We start from the raw sequence: 22,071 nt of genomic DNA, 5'->3' as shown, positions 1-22,071 counted from the left end.
CACTGGGTATCAGGAAGAAGTTCTTCACTGTGAGGGTGGTGGAACTCTGGAACAGGTTGCCCAGGGAGGTGGTTGAGGCTTCTTCCTGGGAGATATTCAAGGTGATGCTCAATGAGGCCCTGGGCAGCCTGATCTAGTTGGGGATGTCCCTGCTGACTGTGGGGAGGTTGGACTGGATGAACTTTGGAGGTCCCTTCCAGCCTGGACCAGTCTATGATTCTGTGATTCTATGATCTTTGTTTATTGAAAGCTAAGCATACAACCCAAATCAAGATCTAAGATAGCTTAAATAGTTTATTAATATTCTTAGCCTTATCAGATGCTACACACACACAGAGCCACAGAGTAAAAGTGCACACACATGAGCCAAGAAATAATGAATGGAAAAATGTAGTTATATGGGCTTTTAAGAAAGGATAAGCTGTAACAGAGTTGTGTACATAGTAAGTAGAGTGGTGGGAAGCAACACCACCACGTCTCACACAGGAAGATGTGGGCACCATCTGGTGCATGCAAACAGACCACTACAGAATCACAGAACTAACCAGGTTGGAAAAGACCTTTGAGATCCTGCCTATCACCCAACACCATCTAATCAACTAAACCATGGCACCGAGTGCCTCATCCAGGCTTTTTTAAACATTTCCAGGGACGGTGACTCCACCACCTCCTGGGGCAGCCCACTGCAGTGGCATATCACGCTGCAAAGAATTTCTTCCTCACATCCAGCCCAAACCTGCCTTGGTGCAGCTTGAGACTGTGTCCCCTCCTTCTGCTGCTGGTTGCCTGGGAGAAGAGACCAACCCCCACCTGGCTACAACCTCTCTTCAGGTCTCCCCTGAGCCTCCTCTTCTCCAGGCTAAACACGCCCAGCTCCCTCAGCCTCTCCTCACAGGGTTTGTGCTCCAGACCCCTCCCCAGCTTCATTGGCCTTCTCTGGACACCTTCCAGCATCTTAACATCTTTCTTGAATTGAGGAGCCCAGAACTGGACACAGGACTTGAGGTGAGGCCTCACCAGTGCTGAGCACAGGACAGAATGACTTCCCTGCTCCTGCTGGCCACACTATTGCTGATCCAGGCCAGGATGCCATTGGCCTTCTTGGCCACCTGGGCACACTGCTGCCTCATGTTCAGCTGCTGTCAAGCAGTACCCCCAGGTCCCTCATCTACTGAGGGCAGTAGTGTGCATGCAGCAGTATGAGTAAATACATATACAGCAGAAAGAATTTTTATTTTGGAAGTATGATGATGAAGAAAAGATTCTCAAGAATTAATTTCTATTTTTGGAACTGTACCAAACACTAACCGAAAATAATTTTCAAGTAGTCTTTTGCATGAATCTCTGCAACTGAATAAATGTATTGAAATAAAGTACAAAGTGCAGAAGAACAAAAAGTGTTTTAACTCAGGTTTTACAAGTTGTTTTCAAAAATAATTTCTCACAGAACATGTCTTATTAATACTGTGTTTTACAAAAGCAGACAGACAGAGTAAGGAAAACATAAAACAAATTATCATATTGGAAGCATAAAGAAAGAATTACGCTTAAGGTCTATGAATTCATTGGCTTGCCTATGGGATATTGATACAAAGGCTGGAGAAGAAACAGTTCTTTCTCTTTTCATTCTTCTGTCACTTCTGGCTTGAACTTTCCTCTTTCTCTTTCCCTGTGGTCTTGCCAGGGGATCTCTGTTTTTGACTACTGTGTGAGGTAAATGGAAGGAGGGAAAGGAGTGGGGGAAGAGGTGAATGGGTCCCTTGGAACTCAGTCTGGTGGGGGGGATGGTCTGAGGGAGTTTCTGTGTTGTTTATAATTTGTTAAATTTCTCTAAGGTGCACATCTATTGTCTATTTTGGAAATATTCATTGCATTTCATATTTCTGTAGATTTTTGTTTTGCTTGTTAAAGAGAGATACTTGCTTCCATCCATCTGAGCGGGTCTGGCAATTTTATTCTTGGGGAGGTAGTTTTCTACAAATTAGCGGGGGGTTATTTCAACCCATCACATGCGTCTTCTGAAATGGTAAACTATTAAACGTTTAAGACTTCAGCTCAACATGAGGAGAAACTTCTTTACAGTGAGGGGTGACAGAGCACTGGAAACTGGCTGGCCAGGGGGGTTGTGGAGCTCCTTCTCTGGAGACGCTTTTCAAACCCTCCTGGTGGCATTCCTGGGGTGGGACTTACCTGGGGGATCCTGCCTGGCTGGGGGTTGTACTGCATGATCTCTTCAGGTCCCTTCCAGCCTCTGATACACTGTGATAACAAAGATGTAATTTATTGCAGTTAAATTTTATGACTTTATATTATTTATTACAGCCACTAAAAGCTCAGAAAGAAGCAACTCTCCTTTTCCTGTGTGCTGGTGAAAGTAAATGGCAGAGAGCATTTCTTACAGGGCATTTGAAGATCCTGAAGGGAAATGGCAGCCCCAGAAGGGCACATCTACCTAGTTACCAGACAAGGTTTGCAAGTTTCTCTCTGATACCCCTGCCAACATGCCAGAGGTACATCTATATTTAAAGTCAAGCCACAGGTCCTGGCTTTCACTGGAGCCTAGCAGAAACATTAACATCAAAAACTGATTCTCACTGCTGCCTACTGAGCAAGCAGCCTGCTCTCCATTCTGGTGTAAAAACCAAACACCTTAAGCTCAACTACTTGATATTGAAAGTGAGCTGCTTGACTTTACAACAGAAACAGAGGTGTCTCAGACAGAAATCAGCCAGTACCAACAGGTACAAACACTGTAAACTGTCATGAGCTGTTAGAATTACCAGTGTTAGAGGATTTACTGTGAGACAGTTTAAGCTTTTAATGCAGATGTGCTACAGAATTAATAAAGATATGCAAGCATCCATTTTTAGACTCCATTTTGGAGTCCAACAACTAGTTTAGAGCTAGGTACCTCTCTGTCAATAAAAACATCTTTCATAGCAAATATACCCAGTGAAAAACTGATGGGATCTCAAGCACATGGGAGGGAAACTGCACTCCCAGTTGGAGTGCAAGAAAGTTTTATCCAGAATAGGGAGAAGATTTAAAAGCCTAATTCCTTCAGACATGTAGTCAGTAACTATAATTGGTAACTTTTCAACAGATAGGGCAACAACAGGGCCCACACACTGCACTGCAGACTGATTGGATAGGAACGTTTGGCAGCAGTCAACACCACAGAACCAAATCAAATAAAGCTTGAAATTCACAGATATCTGCAGCTAGGGTGTTTTAAGCCTCAAAGGACATCACCACATTTAACTATTCCTTGTGCTCCCTGCTATGACAGCGCTAATGATTTTGATTTTTAGCACTGCAGCATGAGGTGAAAACTGTGTGGTAAATAAAATCAAACTCATTATCCAAACAATCTATAAAATGACAATGAAACACTATTTAAATTTAATCAGATCCCACTGAAGAAATCCCACTGCCTTTCAAGCAATTAAAATAAGGAAAGCTTTCAAATGCATTGGCCTATTTATGCTTAAAAATCCCCCACACCAAACACAAAGCTAACTCTTTTTTTGCCCCTTTCCTCACAGACTGAGTCATCACATTCACTCCATTGCTTAATCCTAGCCTCTTGACCCTATTCTGTTGCCTGCACGTTAGATCCAAATTACAGCACTTGTAAGTTAACTACAAGAATAATACCCTGTTCAACAAGAGTACTCGGTTTAAACACCACTCATTTATGTTGAATCTGCACACTGCTGACTGCAGGGAACTTGGACTAGATGACCTTTGGGGGGGGTCTCTTCTCGCATGGACCATTCTATGATTCTATGATCATAAAAACAAGCATATTCTAAAAATACAGACACATGCACAGTTCATTAATTCTAAGAGGGGCTCTATTCACTCTTACAGCAACAAGACAATTTTTACATTTTTTACAGAGGTCTTTTCCAACCCAAACCATTCTATGATAACTGTAAAGAATTGTCCTAGAATTGAGAGATCCAAAGACAGAGAGGCAACTCAGTTGTTCAAAACAACTACTTAAAAATGGGGAAAAGTTAAGGGAAATAAGGAATTATAGGACTGATCGAGTTGTTAAGACACATAAAAAAAATCATACCAGTATGATTGTAGACTACATCTGTGATGCAAAGCATATTCCATTCATTTTTCATTTTTTCCACAAGAGCTCCTATATCACTCCAAGTGCACTTTTTGTTATGGCTTGAAAATTCAGGATTGACTTCTAACTGATCAGCCAGTGAATAACATGATCTTGACAGTCCAAGCTTCTGCAGTGGTGTAAAATGAATCATGTTGTAACCTACATAATAAGAAGCCGTTTATTTAACAGGAAAAATTTCAGTCAGAGGTAATTGAAAGAAGCATAGTAAGGTACACTGCTAACGTGCATTGAAGCTATGTGGTAGTTTGAGGCTATGCCTTTAGAAGTTAGTGTTTGAATAACCCATTTAAATTAATCTGAACCTTTCCCTTGAAATTCTACAAAGCACAAACTTTAAAAACATGTCCAGAGAAGGACCACGAGGATGATCAGAGAGCTGGAGCATCTCTCCTATGATGACAGACAGAGAGTTGGGGCTGTTGAGTCTGGAGAAGAGAAGGCTCTGAGGAGACCTTGTTGTGGCCTTCCGGTATCTGAAAGGGGCTACAAGAAAGCTGGGGAGGGACTTTTGAGGGTGTCAGGGAGTGATAGGACTGGGGGGAATGGAGCAAAACTAGAAGTGGGTAGATTCAGGAACTTTAGGAAGAAGTTCTTCCCCATGAGGGTGGTGAGACACTGGAAGAGGTTGCCCAGGGAGGTGGTGGAAGCCTCATCCCTGAAGGTTTATGCCACCAGGCTGGATGTGGCTGTGAGCAACCTGCTGTGGTGTGAGGTGTCCCTGCCCATGGCAGGGGGGTTGGAACTGGCTGATCCATGAAGTCCCTCTTCCAACCCTGACAATTCTATGATTCTATGAAAATCACTCTGTCCATGTGAAAAAATTCTAAGTCTATCTGAAATCAAAACAACAGAACAAAAATGATTTCCTGTATTAAGAAACCACTGAATTTTTGCACCTCTGCAAACGAGTTTGCTCATTTCACTGACTTAATCTGCTAACTAAATTGAATTTAGTAAAAAATATTTTGTCTACAAACTGAAGAACCAATGAGCTATTCACAGTGAAGATCCTCAGTTTAGCTTTGGGTTTTGATCACAAACCCCAAAACATGCATCCTTTAATATATGGGTTGGTATTACCTGTTTCTTTTGCAACTTTAAGTCTGTCTTCCCATTCATGAAAGGGTCCCAGGCACTTAGCCAGGAAGGTCTGGAGTGTCACACAATCCAAGGGTAACACGTGATTATCAGCTCCCACGTGCAAAATAGGATCCACAACTATGTAACCTCCACCACTTTTTTCATTTCTAGGAAAAAAATTATTTTCATTGGTTAACACCCATTGTACCAACCAGTTTCAGAAAGAGAATCCAACAAGCTCAGCAGCTTCAAAATCCCAGGAGCCCAGTATAGTGGTTGGGGAGAGGTGGAGAACATGACAGCAAGGAACCTGAAGACTTCATTATAAAGACGTGGAGGGTGAGTGCCCAGAAGCTGGAGCCAGGCTCTGCTGGGTGATGCCCAACGACAGCACAAGGGGCAATGGTGGAAGTTGAGGCATAGGAAGTTCCATGGAAACAAGAGGAAAAAATTTTTCCCTGTGAGGGTGACAGAGCATTGGAACAGGCTGCCCAGGGGGGTTGTGGAGTCTGCCTCTGGACATATTCAAAACCTGCCTGGATGCATTCCTGTGTGATCTGCTTTAGGTGATCCTGCTCTGGCAGGGGGCTTGGACTGGATGATCTTTCAAGGTCTCTTCCAACCCCTAACATTCTGTGATTCTGTGTAAATAGGAAACACTGAACAGATGTTCATCTCTTCTGCATTGTCTGCATGACTGCCCATCTTTTCTACAAAGGCCTCTGTCTGGCACACCATCCTCAGACAGGTATGAGACAAATGTCCTTTTAAGCCTGAGTGAATTTAACCACTAATCCAGAAACTCAGAGTACCAGACCACAGTTATTACAGATACTGGCACTCTCTTCTGCACTTATCCCATTGAAAAAGAGGAGGAAGTAAAGAAGGTGAAGAATACAAAAACCTTCAAAGTCAAAGAAGAAAGTACAAATGAACCATTTAGATACTGAGAATGCTGCTAACATTGATAACCTGTAAAAATGGGTTGCCTTTCCAACATTCAAGAAACTGATCAACTTTATTCTGTATTTTCTCAAGAATATATTTGCATCAGGAAAGCATCAGACAACCCCCACAAGTACTACCTTTCATTTGCAAATCTGCATAGGGCCCATGTTTGCAATTTGAAATATGCATAGAAAAAAAAGCATTTGTTCTTAGCAGTTATTCCTTCAGGTTAAAATGCAGACCAAGGGAGCAGGCTGCATTTGGCTTTAACTATGGAATTTCACTTACCCGAGACTGAAATAGTACTGGTACGACCCTGAAATTTGGAGATCCAGCTTGCAATATTTGTCAGAATCATCTTCTTTGCCTGTGGGATTGTGCCATGACAACGTCCTGAATTTGTGGCGATCAAACACTTCTCCAGAAGCTGGATAATTTGTGTACACAGTCACAGGTTTGCCTTGAAGAGTTGGACCCAATCGGAACTGCAGTTCAAAACCTAAAAAAACCCCAAACAGACAGAGTCACTTCATCAGGAGGAGTAGGTATTTCTGTTCTGTGATTACCCATCATCATTTGATACTACATTAAGAAGAAAGTGCACCAACATATTTGCCAAGAATTCAGCAGAATGGTGCATTTCTACAGTATCATCTGTCCCTACTTTCCTAACATTGCTCATTGCACACTTTACATATTGTTTCTTTCCTTTACCTACAGAGCACTATTGATCTCCTTTGCAATTTGCTCCTCTTTGCTATATAAAAAGTCTCAAAACCATGAAAGAGCAAAGACATCACAATCATCAGACTGCATACAATTTCATGCAGATTTTGGGTTATCTAGTAAATAGATATTTAGGTTTACCAAATCTATAAATTAAGCTGAGCCATGAAAACATTTGAATAAATAGGAATACATTTCAAAACAGAAAATACTTCAAATTTCTTCTTTCTTCACTGAGGGATCACTAAACAATGCCAAATTCTTTATGCTTTTAACTACAAAATGACATAGAATCATATAATGGTCTAGGTTGGAAAGGACTTCCAAAAGGTCATCCAGTCTGACCCCCTCTGCAGTAAGCAGGGACATCCTCAACTAGATCAGAGCCCTGTCCAGCCTCACCTTGAATATCTTCAGGGATGGGGCCCAACCACCTCTCTGGGTAACCTGTTCCAGTGTTCCACTACCCTCATGGTGCAGAACCTGTTCCTAAAAATCCAATCTAAATCTGCCCTTCTCTAGTTTGAAGCCATTGCCCCTCGTCCTGTCACTCCAGGCCTTTGTAAACAGCCTCTCTCCATCCTTCTTCTAGGCCCCCTTCAGGTACTGGAAGATCTCTATTAGGTGTCCCAGGATGAACAACCCCAGTTTCCTCAGCCTGTCTTTGTAGCAGAGACCATTACCTCTGTGTAATCTACAATATACAAACAAACTGTTAACATTTTCAGAGAGCTCAACAAACCAAAGGGAGTCACACACACATAGAAAAGAGTAGTATTTAGACTTAAGATACTCATAATAATAAAATTAGGCTAAAATATTAGGACTTCAAACCCCATTGTAGTCTGTTCAGATGGGTATAAAAAAATTCAAATTAATCCACAGGTTTCAGAATAGGTTTCCACTTGCAAGTATGAGGGCCACCATCATGTGCACGGCTCATTACAGTATCCTTTCAAGTTGCTGTGACAGGTGTTAAGTGCTTGCACCCTAACTTTTACTAAATTACATGCTAGTCATGTAGTTAACTGCAGTAAAACACCTACTAGCCACAGCTGTTTACAGCATTGGGAGTGAAAGAAACCTGAGTATTTGTGAAAAAAGAAATTTACTAACATACAGATAATGAATTATAAAGTGTAAAAAAACCTGAACAATGTCAAGTTACAGTATCTTAAGTTAAAAAAGAATTGGCTAATAAGTAGAATCATGGGGACTCTAAACACCAGAATTTGATGTCTGAATACATTTAAATCTAAGTCTCACCAAGCTTGCAGTTTCTCTTATAAACATAATCACCACTGCTCCACAGCCCACCACATAAAGGTGTGGTTTTAGAATGCAAAGGTAAAGTAAAGGTCATTTGATTGCCAAAAACCATTTACCTTTTAGATGACAAAAAAAAAATCACTTTTGGAAGGTTATGTATACTCTTCCCAGTACTGTCCTGACATTTTATCATTTTATTACAAGGATTACTAAAATTAGAATGCAGGGACAGCAGGGATATATGCCATTGATATCTTATTTCCTGTAACAGTTGTACTGACATCAGGAATGCTGTGATCAAAATTAGCCATGCCCTCTCAAGAGACTGCTACCAGCAGAGGCACTTTCAGTGTCTGATAGCCAATGCACTTTGGTGTGACTCCTTCCAAAGAAAATCAACACAACTGGAAGGACAAGTTTAAAAATCAAGGTTATGGTCAACTCTGCACTTCTACACTACTGATATTTTCTTACAATAGACTGGCAGGCAATTATACATCATTAGATAGTTAAAGAGAATTCTTCTTCTCTACTAAGCAATTTTGATATTAGGTTCCTAGATCAGTAACACAACCAACAAAACATCATCAGCAATAAAATTTGTTGCATCACTTTAAATGCTTTCTAAAGACAGTGGCTTTATTTTTATAGACTGAATTTGCTGGCCAGCATAATAGCAGACCAATTAGTGGGGAAGGTTGTTGTTGGATTGTTTTTTTTTTTTTTGGCAAATAGACTTAAGAATGCTTTCAGAGAGAAATAACATCAAGTTCTTACAAGTATGCAGCCAGAATACTAACACAGCACAGCTATAAGAAAAATAACAGGCAGGGTAGTATTTAGGAGGAGCTCAAGATCTCATATTCTGAAACTACCTCAGGCTCTGCAAAATATTACCATTACTGATACATTTCAAAATGATAATATTAAGACGGGGTGCTGCCTAACACATTGCAAGTAAATACTAGAGGTCTTGACTTGTGAGGCCTTTTTTTCGTTTACTGAAGTACAGGTGATAAAAGCAGAGGTCTTGCCCTGCAGGATCTGTCTAAAAAAATGCTTTGCACTTCATTTCCCTGAAGACTGGCAGCTCCTAGCTGATCTGCTCTTCATTTCCCAAGAGTTTTACGTCAGGCTGAATCATGACTCCAGCCCATAGAACTCTACCGTGGAAGCAAGCATTTCAGAAACTGTTTCCATTGAAAACACGAATTTCAATTTAAAACGAGGAAATTCAACAAAATAAACAATAAACCAAACGAAAATCACCACCGCAAGCTGAGCTCCCTTTCCACTACTTCCCGAAGAAGGTGACGAGCTCCCGGCCATTTCCCTTTCACCGGAGGCTTCCCAGCCGCGGAGCAGCAGAAGCTGTGGAGGAGGCCGCAGCCCACTGTCCCCGACCCACCTTGCTCCAGCCTGAAGAGAGTCTTATCCAGCTTCTCCATCTCGCCGAGGTGCAGCACCCGTGTCTCCTTACCGCTCGGCATGGCTGCGGCCGTCCGCCCGGCGCCGCTCCTGCGCCAACAAACTCACTTCAGGGAGGCAGAAGCGATCCCTGCCGTGAGAGAGGACAAACACTCACAGGTCACTGGCGATCCTCGGGAGGAGGACGGCTGCTAGGGAACGCCTCACGCCGCCGGTTTCGCTTACATGTTCCCCAGGCTCAGGAAGTGAGGAGACGAGGCGCGACAGGACAGGGAGCAGGGTATGAGGGACCTGTCAGGAGGCACTCAGTCCTCACCTGGACGGGGACCGCCGCAAGCAGCACCCCGTCCCAGAGCGCGGCGCGGCCCGAAGCCAGAGCCGAGGAGGGGCTCCCAGCCCGACCAGCTCCCGAAGCAGGAGGCGGGGGAGAGGGGGGGAGCCTGACACCTGTCATTCGCTCTGTTCGCTCCGGTGCTGTCGACAACCACTGCCAGGCCCCTTATCGCCGCCCTGTCTCTGTGGGAAGCGGTGCCCGCCTCAGCCGTCCCACCATACTCACGAGCGGGCCCGGAGAGCAGCGGAGGCACAGCTCTCCGCGGAGGGCGACAGCAGCCGAGGCCGAGAGGAGCCAGGACGGGGGCTAGAGCAGTCCGTCTGCCCTCTTCTGCGGCGACAGCCACGGGCTGGCCGGGCAGGCAGTCACGCACGCACTCGCCAGCAGCCACGACACACCCGGTGGAACCGCTTTTTTCCTCCTCTTTCCTTGCCTTTTTTTGAAACAAAGTTTATTGGTTCCGCCGGGGCCGCGCATGGAGACGGGCGGCGCCGGCGCAGCTCCCGCGAGAGCGTCCGGACCGCCCCGGCAGCTGTGCGGGGCGGTGAGGCCCGGCCGGGCTGGCTCCGCTCTGAGCTGGCTCCGCCCCGGGCTGCCTCCGCCCGGCCCCGGGAAGCTGGCCCCTGAGGGGAGAGGCTCTGCTCTGCGGAGCTGTTGCGACTTGCAGCAGGCTGCGCGCCTGGCTAGTGTGAGCCCCGGGCTACCCCAGGGCTTTCTGAGAGGGCGCTGTGTCTTTGTGGGCGCAGCCCCCACCAGCGCCTTTATACACGGCTTGTGCCTGCTAGCCTGAGAGACCACGCACCAAGGGGGCTAGGGCACCTGAAACCAAGCTCTTGTAGTTTAGCGGGTAGTCCGCTGAGGAAAAGGTGACTTGAAAGGCTGCGACGCTTTTGGGCCTAGCCGCTCCTTGCCGTGATGGAAGCGCCGCGCCGCCAAACCCTTCGCGCTCCAAGCTGGGCCGCTGCAGGGGCCGGCGCGTACGGGAGCCTGCTGCCTGCCTCCGCGTCGAGGCGTTCACGGTGCCCGGCAGCCGGCTCCTTCCTCACAGGCTGAAAAAAACATGATGTCAGCCAGGGTGTAAGTGCTATATATAGTATGTGGACTCAAAGAGCTCAAACTCCAGGGATGTGCCTTTGGTCAGCCAAGTCGTAAGGTGGTTTAAAAGAAGCCCAAAGCAAGAAGCTACCACCCGTGTTTTGAAGCATGTTGTCACGACCCCACCTCTGCCACCAGACAGCCCAACCATCGCTTTGCATTGCAGAATACCTGGGACAGTTGCTCCAGGCCTCTCACCACCCAAGTCATTAACTGCACCCCACTGTAAAAGGTCACCCTTGCAGCTTTGGAAGGTCAGTCTATTTTTATTGCCTACAACTATGCTAAAAGGAAAAAAAAAAAAAAAAAAAGGTGCTTCTCAATTTACAGTCACTATGTTAGATTGCTTATTATTTTTCTTTTCAAAGGTGTATTTTGTGGCACTGAGATGAGTCTGCAAAACAATTTAAACTTAACCATTTACTTCCAAGTCATCCCATGCATGCCCTTATAATAGTGTCTTACTGCAACACCTGCATCCAAGTACACTGCATTTAAAGGCAGTCTGAAAGCCTTGATACTCACAGAAGCACACTTATTTCAAAGAGTTTATCTTCCGGTAGCAATTTCCCCCCCTTTTCTCCCTCCACCTTTTCCTTCCTCTGAACATTAAGAAATCCATTTGTTTCGCATTACAGTTGGCATTTTAATATTGTTGAGAAAGATTTTCATGGTGGTGTAAGTGAATGTCAACTGATAGACTGGGGGGAAATGCCTAAAATAAAAGCTTCACAGTTTGTTTGTGCAGTACCCCTAATATAAACCTCAGTGAGACTTACTTGGATACAGTTCAAACATGATACTTCCAGTCCGGATTATTTCAGACAGCTATTTCCTGGGGGCCTAGCGGGATTTTCCCATCATCCTTGACTTTCTTAGCCCCCTTATTCCTTACTTAGAATGCTGGCCTTAGTATTTTGTATATAGGAGAGGCTTGCACCTAATAGAAGTCCAGCTCTCCTGTATGCTGGGAAATACAAGCAGCTCAGTTACGGGAGTCGTGGGAACAAAACAAACAGAGATATCACAGAAGGAGATTTGGACCATCTCTGTTATGGTCCTCAGCAGACTTCAGTAACCTGAGATGACTTGTAGTTGTCTGCCACAGCCTTGCATGAGTGTCTCTTCCTCCAAGCTTGCTATTGACCTGTCACGTGCTTCAAACAAGGTGGGATTTAGAAGTTTGATCAGACGATTAAGCAGTAAACAGTTTCTCAGAGAAGAGCAAATAATGTTTATGTAGCCAAGTCCTTGGCATAAGTACCTACCCTAAAGTACGAGCTGGACACCTTATGAAAAGCAAAGAAAATCCAAAAGGGTATTTGTGGTTGAAATTGCCCCCCAACTAATGTGATAGATTTATCCCCCAAAATAAAATTGCCAGACTAGCTCAGTTTGGGATGGAAGCAACTGAAGCTTTATTTACAAGCAAACTAAAATCTGGAAATATTAAATGCAATGAACATGTAAAAAAATATACAATATATGTACCATATTACACACACAATTTATAAACAACACAAACTCCTCAGGCCCCCCTGGATGGCTCCAGGGGACCCATTCACCTTCTCTCCTCCTCCCTCCCTCATTCCTGCTACCTCACACAGTAGTCAAAACAGAGATGCCCTGGCAAGGCCACAGGAGAGAGAGGGAAGTTGCAAGCAGAAGTGACAGGAGAAGAAAAGAGAGAAAGAAGTGTTTATGCCTCTGCTCTATATCCCATTAGCAATCCAATGAATTATACAGACCTTAGCATTATTTTTCTTTTACATCCAATGGTAATTTATTGTCAGTCTTTGCAGTCAGGGACTAGGTTAAAGTTCCCCCTTCAAACCGTAACAGTACAACTGAAGGCAATTTTGTCACTGCTACTAAGTTTTAAATTGTGGTTCGTTTGCTTAATAGGAAAACTCACCCTGCCCTAATAATTAGGTTTGCATTGCCACAGCTCCACTATGCATTTAGATAGGTTTTGAAATACATTCAAGTTGATGAAAAAGGATTTTTAAGTTTCTCAAGACAAAAATCATTAGGAAATCAAACGAGCAGTCTCCCAATTCCAAATCTTCAAGCAATTGTTTTTGACCAACATTTGTGACTATTTAAAAGAGATGTCAGTCTAGATGGACTTGATCCACTACACAACAAAAAAAAAGTTCCCCAAGTACTACTAAATCACTTAATAATTATTTAGTTGGCATGCAATATGAAAAGAATGACTACTATAAAGATCCTGAATGATTATAGCAGATCCCTTGATGAAGCTTGACCAGAACAACAGAGCTCTAATCCTTTCTCCATCAACAATCACTTCTTATGCTGGCAAATCCCTTACAGACTTTGAGTCTGTAAGGGCAGACATAAGTTGCAGGCCTGTAATTTATCAGACCTAAATTGAGCAGGCTGCTTTTTGTATATGAGAACCACTCCAGCAGAGCATCAATGTACCAGTGCCATCATTTAGCACCACAAGGTACTGTACAGGACACAGCCAACAGCAATCACACGTGACATTTGGTACACTGGGATCTGCACAGAGGGTTTCAGTGCCATTTTGAGTTTGCAGTTTTTCTGTGCATGATATGATACACCACAACATGAAAAGGTCAATAGCTGCTTCAAAACAAGAGTGGATACAGTATCAATGTCATTACCAGAGACTAATTTTTCAGCATTTTCAAATGTATTATCAGAATTCTTCAATCGCTTTCCATACACCTTCCTCTTACTCCCTCCCATCCCACCTTCTGTTTTGGAACACAGTGTTGCAGAACATTTATCTTTGCAGTGGCCTCAGTTCAGTTTGGGAATGCTGTTCATTAGGTGTCAGATCATACTCATGTCATAATGCTTATGCCTGTTTTAAGTGTTGTGACTATAAAGTGTGGGAACTTAAAATACTTACACCAAAGAATTTTTTTTTAATAGCAGAACAATAGCTCCCAACAACAACAGTGAAAACTAACTACCACAGAGAGAACTTAACTGAACATCTAACTAAAATTAAACCCAGATTCCTTTGGTCTGTATGCAAGAGATATGATACTTCATAAAATCTAAAGTGATAGCACATTTTTTCCCAATGCCTCAGACTCATGACCTGTAAATTCATGCATTAACACTGTGGTATTACTTCAAACAATAGGAAGCTTCTGAGTTGTTGAACCTTTTGTCTAGCTGTTGTCTTCTAACAGGGAGATCTCATCCAGAAATGCAAACCTGATTTTGAAAGAAAGCTCCTTTTCTTTTAAACTGTATCTGCAGTCTTTCCTGTGAGTTAGATCTTGTAATGCAGTGGCTGAAAAGTGCTGTCCTTAAGCACTTTTCGTGCCCTGATGGCCAAGAGGGCCAGTGGTGTCCTGGAATGCTGTGTCCAGCAGATGGAGGGAGGTTCCCTGCTCAGTTGCACCCTGTGGTAGGACAAGGGGCAATGGATGTAAACTACAGCACAGGAGGTTTCACCTCAACATGAGGAGGAACTTCTTTACTGTGAGGGTCACAGAACACTGGAACAGGCTGCCCAGAGAAGTTGTGGTGTCTTCTTCTGTGGAGACTTTCAAAACCCATCTGGGTCCATTCCAACCCCTAACACCCCGTGATCCTGTGTGTCCAGCAGGAAATTACATATGGGCTTGGGAATTAGATTCTAGCATTGGCAGAAAATACTGTTCAAAACATTGAAGTAATCACCTGTAGCCTATTTTTTTTTAATACCTTCTGAATATCTAAACAGATTGCAATAGCCTGGTAGGCAGTGAATAAATAGCAGACAGGAATGAAAATGTGTAAGTAAGAAATTAAATGAGTTGGAGAGGCTAGGACACTGGCCTGTGCAGTTTGTTTTTACCAAAGATGTTAAGGGCCCTTCAATTACTTGGCAGCATTGGTCTGACCTTTCAAAGATGAACGTGGTGTCATCATGAGTTTTTGGACTGCAGAAACATTTTTTGTTTGCTTTTAATCCACTCTTTTACTGCGTGGCCTCGAACAATCAATGCTCTCCCTTATTTAGCTTCTGTATAAAGATAGACTACTATTAACTTTTCATAGAAAACTGTAAAATTCAGTGCATTTGTCTTTAAAGAAAACCAAATAAACCAGTTAAATGCTCAAGATACATGTGTCTGGCCTTCAGCTAACAGCATCACATGAATTTGATATTATCTTCTGCAAATGTGATGTGGCAAACATTTTGAGCTGAGTGTCTGAAGGGTATTCTTCTGCCATTTAACTTAGTAAAGTGTAAAATAAATCCACATGTACTGGGCCAATTTTTTTTTGGCAAGGAGAGCATGTTGCTTGCTGAATCATTACCAGCACATCTAGCTTTTGTAAATTGTTCCATTTAACTCTACTGAGATATGCTGAGATTTGAGACCTCAGAGTATCTATTGCTATAGAGCAATGTCTTATCAAGCAGATCTACTCTTCCAGTTTTATAGGACCTCCTGAAAAATAAGTAAAGACTGTCTTGCTCATTCTCATTGCCTTATGAGGAGAGACTGACAGACCTCAGGCTTTTTATTCTGGAGAAGAGAAGACTGAGAAGGGATTTAATGAATGTTTATAAATATCTGAGGGCTGGGGGTCAAGAAGGATGGGACAGGCTTTGCTCAGTTGCACCCTATGATAGGACAAGGAGCAGATGATGTAAACTACTGCACAGGAGGTTCCACCTCAACATGAGGAGGAACTTCTTCACTGTGAGGGTCACAGAACACTGGAGCAGGCTGCCCAGAGTGGTTGTGGAGTTTCCTTCTGTGGAGACTTTCAAGCTCTGTCTGGATGTGTTCCTTTGTGACCTGTGCTGGATTCTATGGTCCTGCTCTGGCTGGGGGCTTGGACTCAATGATCTCCTGAGCTCCCTTCCAACCCCTAAGATCCTGTGATTTATGATGCTCCTTCCTGCTGCAGCAAATACCATTTTCTTAGGGCATTAAAATAATAACCATTAAATCTTACCTAGACAGCTCTGAGCTCAGATGGTAAACAAGTAATTGCACTTGCATCTGTGCATAAAATTGGTGTCTGACTTTTAAGTGAAGAAATAACTCTGTACTAGACCCACATAACCTGAGGTTATCTGAAAGCTAATACTGAGGTCTGTAGGCCTGCTTTGTAACATGTCCAGAGAAGGGCCACAGGGACAATCAGAGGGTAGAGCTCCTCTCCTGAGAGAGTTGGGGCTGTTCAGTCAGGAGAAGAGAAGGCTCTGAGAAGACCTCATTGTGGCCTTCCAGTATCTGAAGGGGGCTACAAGAAAGCTGGGGAGGGACTTTTGAGGGTGTCAGGGAGTGATAGGACTGGGGAGAATGGAGCAAAACTAGAAATGGGTAGATTCAGATTGGATGTTAGGAAGAAGTTCTTCCCCATGAGGGTGGTGAGACACTGGCACAGGTTGCCCAGGGAGGTGGTGGAAGCCTCATCCCTGGAGGTTTTCAAGGCCAGGCTGGATGTGGCTCTGAGCAACCTGATCTAGTGTGAAGTGTCCTTGCCCACGACAGGGGGGTTGGAACTGGATGCTCCTTGAGGTCCCTTCCAACCCTGACAATTCTATGATTCTGTTTTAGCACAGAGTTCAAGCCACAGTAATTCTAACAGTCTACCATGCTGTAACGTGTTGCAGAGGGAGAATGTTTCACCAGAAGTATGACTACAGTAAGCATTTATTTTAAAAGACAACTTTCTTCCCTTCCTTGTCCTCATGCCTTCAAACAAATTCCCACTTTCTCACTGCCTAATCACTTTCAGTCTCAGGCCTCTGTTTTCAGCCAGTTTCTGCATTCTACCAAGTTAAACACAAACAGGGAAGATGATGCAAGAGTAGTTTGCACCCAAGTGCTATAAAACTAACATTCAAACTGACAAATCTTTTGCTATATAGCAATCAGTGCACCAAGCTCAGCATTTAGAGTTGAATCATCACCAAATGCTGATATCAGAAATTCAAAGTCCATAATTAATGTCTTACTGGCATTGTCAGATTTTCTGATTAGCCATGAATTTGAGCTTAAGACTGATCAGAAGTAGCTTACCCATAAGCATGTGAACTTAGAGGAGCTAGGAACTGCTGCTGTGTTGGGACAAACCTCTGCTGCTGCCCAGATTTTTAGAGTATTTTATCTTTGGGCAAACCACCAGTTCTCCATTCCAACTGGATTTTTGTTGGTGAAGGAGTCACTATTGCATAACAGCAGCACAGTATTGATATTTTGCCTCTGAGTATACCAGCAGCATGTTTGTTAGGTCTTTGCAAGTTCCATGCAGCACATTCCCCTGAAGTTTGGGGCCTTCTTGGAAGTACTGGCTTGCAAGAAGACTGTGTACTAATCTGATGCCTATCTTTAGCCCATATCCAGAGCTAAACTATAGCAGTTGTTCTGTCACCCAAAGACCTATTCTCAGCAAAGAAGGGGGATTTGGCATAGGGGAAAAAACCCATGGGCTGGAATGAAACAGCCACACTAATGTCAGTGAAAAGTCTATAAAGGTATACTCAACTCACCAAGCATACAGCAGCTGTAATAACTAGGAGAGCAGTCCTCAGGACCAGGATGATTAAACAAGTCCCTCCAAGGGCAAAAAGAGGAGGAACTTTCCTCTTTATAATGCATGTGACATTTATGGTACGGGATACACCTGTGAGCCAAGGCAGGTCAGTTGCCCTTACTGCTCCAAACTGCCAATGGTCTGCATGCTGTGGCTGGCCTGTGATTCTATCCCAGAAAAAAGAGGACACCTGCCTCTTCTGGAGGCACTTTCCCATACAAAAAAAGGTGCAGCACAGGAAGTTCCACCTCAACACGAGGAAGAACTTCTTTACTGTGAGGGTCCCAGAGCACTGGAGCAGGCTGCCCAGAGAGGTTGTGGAGTCTCCTTCTCTGGAGACTTCGCAGCCCTGTCTGGATGTGTTCCTGTGTGCCCTATGCTGGATTCTATGGTCCTGCTCTGGCAGGGGGGTTGGACTCAATGATCTCCGGAGGCCCCTTCCAACCCCTAACATCCTGTGAAAGGAAGTTTCTGTGTAGCGGAGGGGAAAACCTTATTTTTACTTAGTGGCTAATGCCATCAAGTGGCCAGGTAGTGTAATTGGCGGGAAGTCGGGAAGGGAGTTTCCTTTTACATTTATGTAAACAATTACTTTCCGATAAATATGTTTCCAAGTGTGAGGTTTTATGTGTTAATAAGAAACAAAACCAAAAAAGTAGAAAGGGATGATTAGTAGAGAGGAGTCACAGAATCATAGAAAACATCCAGTTGGAAGAGACCTCCAAGCTCATCCAGTCCAACCTTTGAGCCACAGTTTAGGGTCAATCCTAAACTATGTCTCTAAGCACCAGCTCCACAGGCTGCTTAAACACCTCCAGGGATGGTGACTCCAGCACTGCCCTGGGCAGACCATTCCGATGTTTGAGAACCCTCCCTGTGAAGAAGTATTTCCTAGCATACAGCTTGAACCACCGCAGTGCAGCTTGGAACCATTTCCTCTGCTCCTGTCTCTTGCCACCAAGGAGCAGAGGCTGCCCCCTCCTCACTCCAACCTCCCTTCGGGGAGCTGTAGAGAGCAATGAGGTCTCCCTCAGCCTCCTCTTCTCCAGCCTGAACACCCCCAGCTCCCTCAGCCCCTCCTCTAGCCCAGGGGCTCCAGGCCCTTCTCCAGCCTCATTGCCCTACTGTGGACATACTCCAGCCCCTCAATGTTCTTCCTGTAGTGAGGGGCCCAGAACTGAACACAGCGCTCGAGGTGTGGCCTCAGCAGTGCTGAGTAGAGGGGGATGATCCCCTCCCTGTTCCTACTGGCCTCCCTGTTTCTAATCCAAGCCAGAATCACAGAAAGCTAAAGAGTTCAAGAATATAGGCAGATAAACCTGGCCCAGGTTCTGAACACAGAGTTTGATGGATAAATAATTCTGGCATTCTGTGTTAACTAGCAGAGATTGTATTTCACAAAGTCATAGAGTTGTCAGGGTTGGAAGGGACCTCAATGATCATCCAGTTCCAACCCCCCCTGCCATGGGCAGGAACACCTCACACTAGATCAGGCTGCTCAGAGCCACATCCAGCCTGGCCTTAAAAACCTCCAGGGATGAGGCTTCCACCACCTCCCTGGGCAACCTGTGCCAGTGTCTCACCACCCTCATGGGGAAGAACTTCTTCCTAACATCCAATCTGAATCTCCCCATTTCTAGTTTTGCTCCATCCCCCCCAGTCCTATCACTCCCTGACACCCTCAAAAGTCCCTCCCCAGCTTTCTTGTAGCCCCCTTCAGATACTGGAAGGCCACAAGAAGATCTCCTTGGAGCCTTCTCTTCTCCAGACTAAACAACCCCAACTCCTCAGTCTGCCTCCACAGGAGAGGAGCTCCAGCCCTCTGCTCATCCTCATGGCCCTTCTCTGCCACCATGCCATTGGCAATGAAGACAAAAGAGAAGCACCCATAAGAAGAATATTTCTGGAGGTCAGTAGAATACATTTTTCTGGTTTACAGGTTAACAGTAAGTCAGTTGGTAAAACACACAGTAAGTATGAAACAGTGCCAGAGCTGAAGGGGAGAGAATGAATTAATTATGGAGGAAAATCTGTCATCCTACATTGTGACTTTAGCATCATTTATTTCCTCTTAAATGGTCAGGATTGTTTCAATGACTCAACATTCCCCTCTATTTGGGGAAAAAAAAATACTGGACAAATTGCTGTGGTAGGAAAAATTTTTCCTAAGACAATATTATTGTCAGCTTCCCTAATACCTATTTAGCTAAGAGGATAATGCTGAAAGGCTGTAGTCTTGTACGTGTAGGATACACATGAAAAATAAATACAGGTGTCAGGAGGAGACTACAAGTAACAGCAATGAGACTGGGGAAGGGGCTGGAGGGAAAGTCTGATGAGGAGAGGCTGAGGGAGCTGGGGGTGTTCAGCCTGCAGAAGAGGAGACTCAGGGGGGACCTTATCACGCTCTACAACTACCTGAAGGGAAGTTGTAGTCAGGTGGGGGTCAGGCTCTGCTCCTGGGCAACTTGTGACAAGATGAGAAGGCATGGCCTGGAGCTGTGCCAAGGAAGGTTTAGGTTGGATGTTAGGAAGCACTTCCTCAGGGAAAGGGGAATCAGACACTGGAATGGACTGCCCAGGGAGGTGGTGGAGTTGCTGTCCCTGGAGGTGGCACTCAGTGAAAGCTTGCATGTGGCACTTAGTGATATAGTCTGGTGGCTGTGGTGGTGTTAGGTCATAGGCTGGACTTGATCATCTCAGAGGTCTCCTCCAGCCTCAATAATTCTGTGATTCTGTGACTGTTATCTTCATAGGAAGGCCATATCCTCCATCTATTTTGCCACATCCAAATGCACTTTTTCAAACGTGTTAAGATACCAAAATAGAAAACAGTAGTAACAAAAACTTCTTCAAGTTATCCATCATTGAAACAATCTGATAGAGAGGTAACCTTTTTGTACACCACTTGATTTGAACTCAAATGGTGTTTTACCAGGATAATCTTGCCAGTAATACAGAGAAGCCTTTTACCTAGTACACACACATGAAGCTTGAGCAAGGGCTGACTTTTAAACTACCACAGTTTTGCTGTATAATTATCTTAATATCTAAGATAAAAACTGGTTACAAGGAACTGCATAATTACATGGGTTTTCCTCAGACCTAGCTTCAATGGCTTATTGTTTTCCATATTACTCTGGGCTTTAAAAATAGCACAGCTATCAGTGTATGCCTTAGACTGTACAATATTCTGACCTGTTGGAGAGCAGTGAAGGGGAAAAGGACCTGGGGGTCCTGGTGGATGGGAGGTTGCCCATGAGCCAGCAATGTGCTCTTGTGGCCAAGAAGGCCAATGCCATTATGGGGTGGATTAGAAGGGCTGTGCTTAGTAGGCTGAGAGAGGTTCTCCTCCCTCTTTACTCTGCCCTGGTGAAGGCACATCTGGAATTTTGTGTCCAATTCTGGGCCCCTCAGTTACAGAAGGACCTCAGGGAACTGCTTAAGAGAGTTTAGCACAGAGCCACAAAGATTACTAGGGGAGTGGAACATCTTCCTTATGAGAGCCTGAGGGAGCTGAGAGCTCTTTAGCTTGGAGAGGAGGAGCCTGAGAGGTGACCTCATTCATGTTGATAAAGATGTGCAGGGGGAGTGCCAAGAGGCTGGAGCCAGGCTCTGCTGGGTGATGCCAAATGACAGTGGTGGAAGTTGGGGCATAGGAAGTTCCATGTGAACATGAGGATTTTTTTTTTCCCCTGTGAGGGTGACAGAGCACTGGAAGAGGCTGCCCAGGGGGGTTGTGGAGTCTTCATCTCTGGAGATATTTAAAACCCACCTGGATGTGTTCCTGTGTGATCTGCTCTAGGTGATCCGGCTCTGGCAGGGGGTTGGATTGAATGAGCTTTCAAGGTCCCTTTCAGGCCCTAATATTCTGTGATTCTGTGATACTTAATTTCCCAAATTACATGTATCTTACTTAATTGTTCCCTCAGTTCTTATGCAACAGAAATTTCCCTTTGTATACTCAGCATGAAGTCTTGTTGGTGAGATTTCTGTTGCTTTAAAAATTACATTTACTTCCTTGAGGTCCTGTAGCAAACTATGCAAAGAAAAGCCCTCAGCTTCTTTTCAGGTTACAGGCAGGGACACCTCACACTAACTACATCAGGTTGTTCAGAGCCACATCCAGCCTGGCTTTAAAAACCTCTAGGGATGAGGCTTCTACCACCTCCCTGGTTGGGCTTGTTCAGTGTGGAGAAGAGAAGGCTCTGAGGAGTCCATATTGTGGCCTTCCAGTATCTGAAAGGGGCTACAAGAAAGCTGGGGAGGGACTTTCTAGGGTGTTGGGTAGTGATAGGACTGGAGGGGAGGGATCCAAGCTAGAGGAGGGGAGATTTAGATTAGATGTTAGAAAGATGTCTCACCATGAGGGTGGTGAGGTACTGGAACAGGTTGCCCAGAGAGGTGGTGTTTATTAGCACAAACACGTATTTCAGTTCTGTGGAAGGGCAAAATTCCCTTTGTATTTTTTATTAATTATCTTTTGTTTCTG

General features: G+C 44.4%; 1 protein-coding gene across 1 annotated transcript in view; it reads right to left on the bottom strand.

Moving 5' to 3' along the window:
• Positions 1 to 9,663, bottom strand: part of AGL (amylo-alpha-1, 6-glucosidase, 4-alpha-glucanotransferase) — a 45,224-nt gene extending 35,561 nt beyond the window's left edge. Inside the window, exons 1-4 of the mRNA XM_054384611.1 lie at positions 9,582 to 9,663; positions 6,467 to 6,677; positions 5,231 to 5,397; positions 4,085 to 4,288 (exon numbers count right to left, since the gene is read on the bottom strand). Coding sequence (XP_054240586.1) covers positions 4,085 to 4,288; positions 5,231 to 5,397; positions 6,467 to 6,677; positions 9,582 to 9,663 — 664 coding nt within the window. The remainder of the gene's footprint in view (positions 1 to 4,084; positions 4,289 to 5,230; positions 5,398 to 6,466; positions 6,678 to 9,581) is intronic.
• Positions 9,664 to 22,071: the final 12,408 nt, after the last annotated feature.

The sequence above is a fragment of the Indicator indicator genome, chromosome 10 (assembly GCF_027791375.1).
Source record: "Indicator indicator isolate 239-I01 chromosome 10, UM_Iind_1.1, whole genome shotgun sequence".
Taxonomy (NCBI): Eukaryota; Metazoa; Chordata; class Aves; order Piciformes; family Indicatoridae; genus Indicator; species Indicator indicator.
Note: the sequence above shows the minus strand (reverse complement) of the source record. Positions and strands in the feature narration are given on the sequence as shown.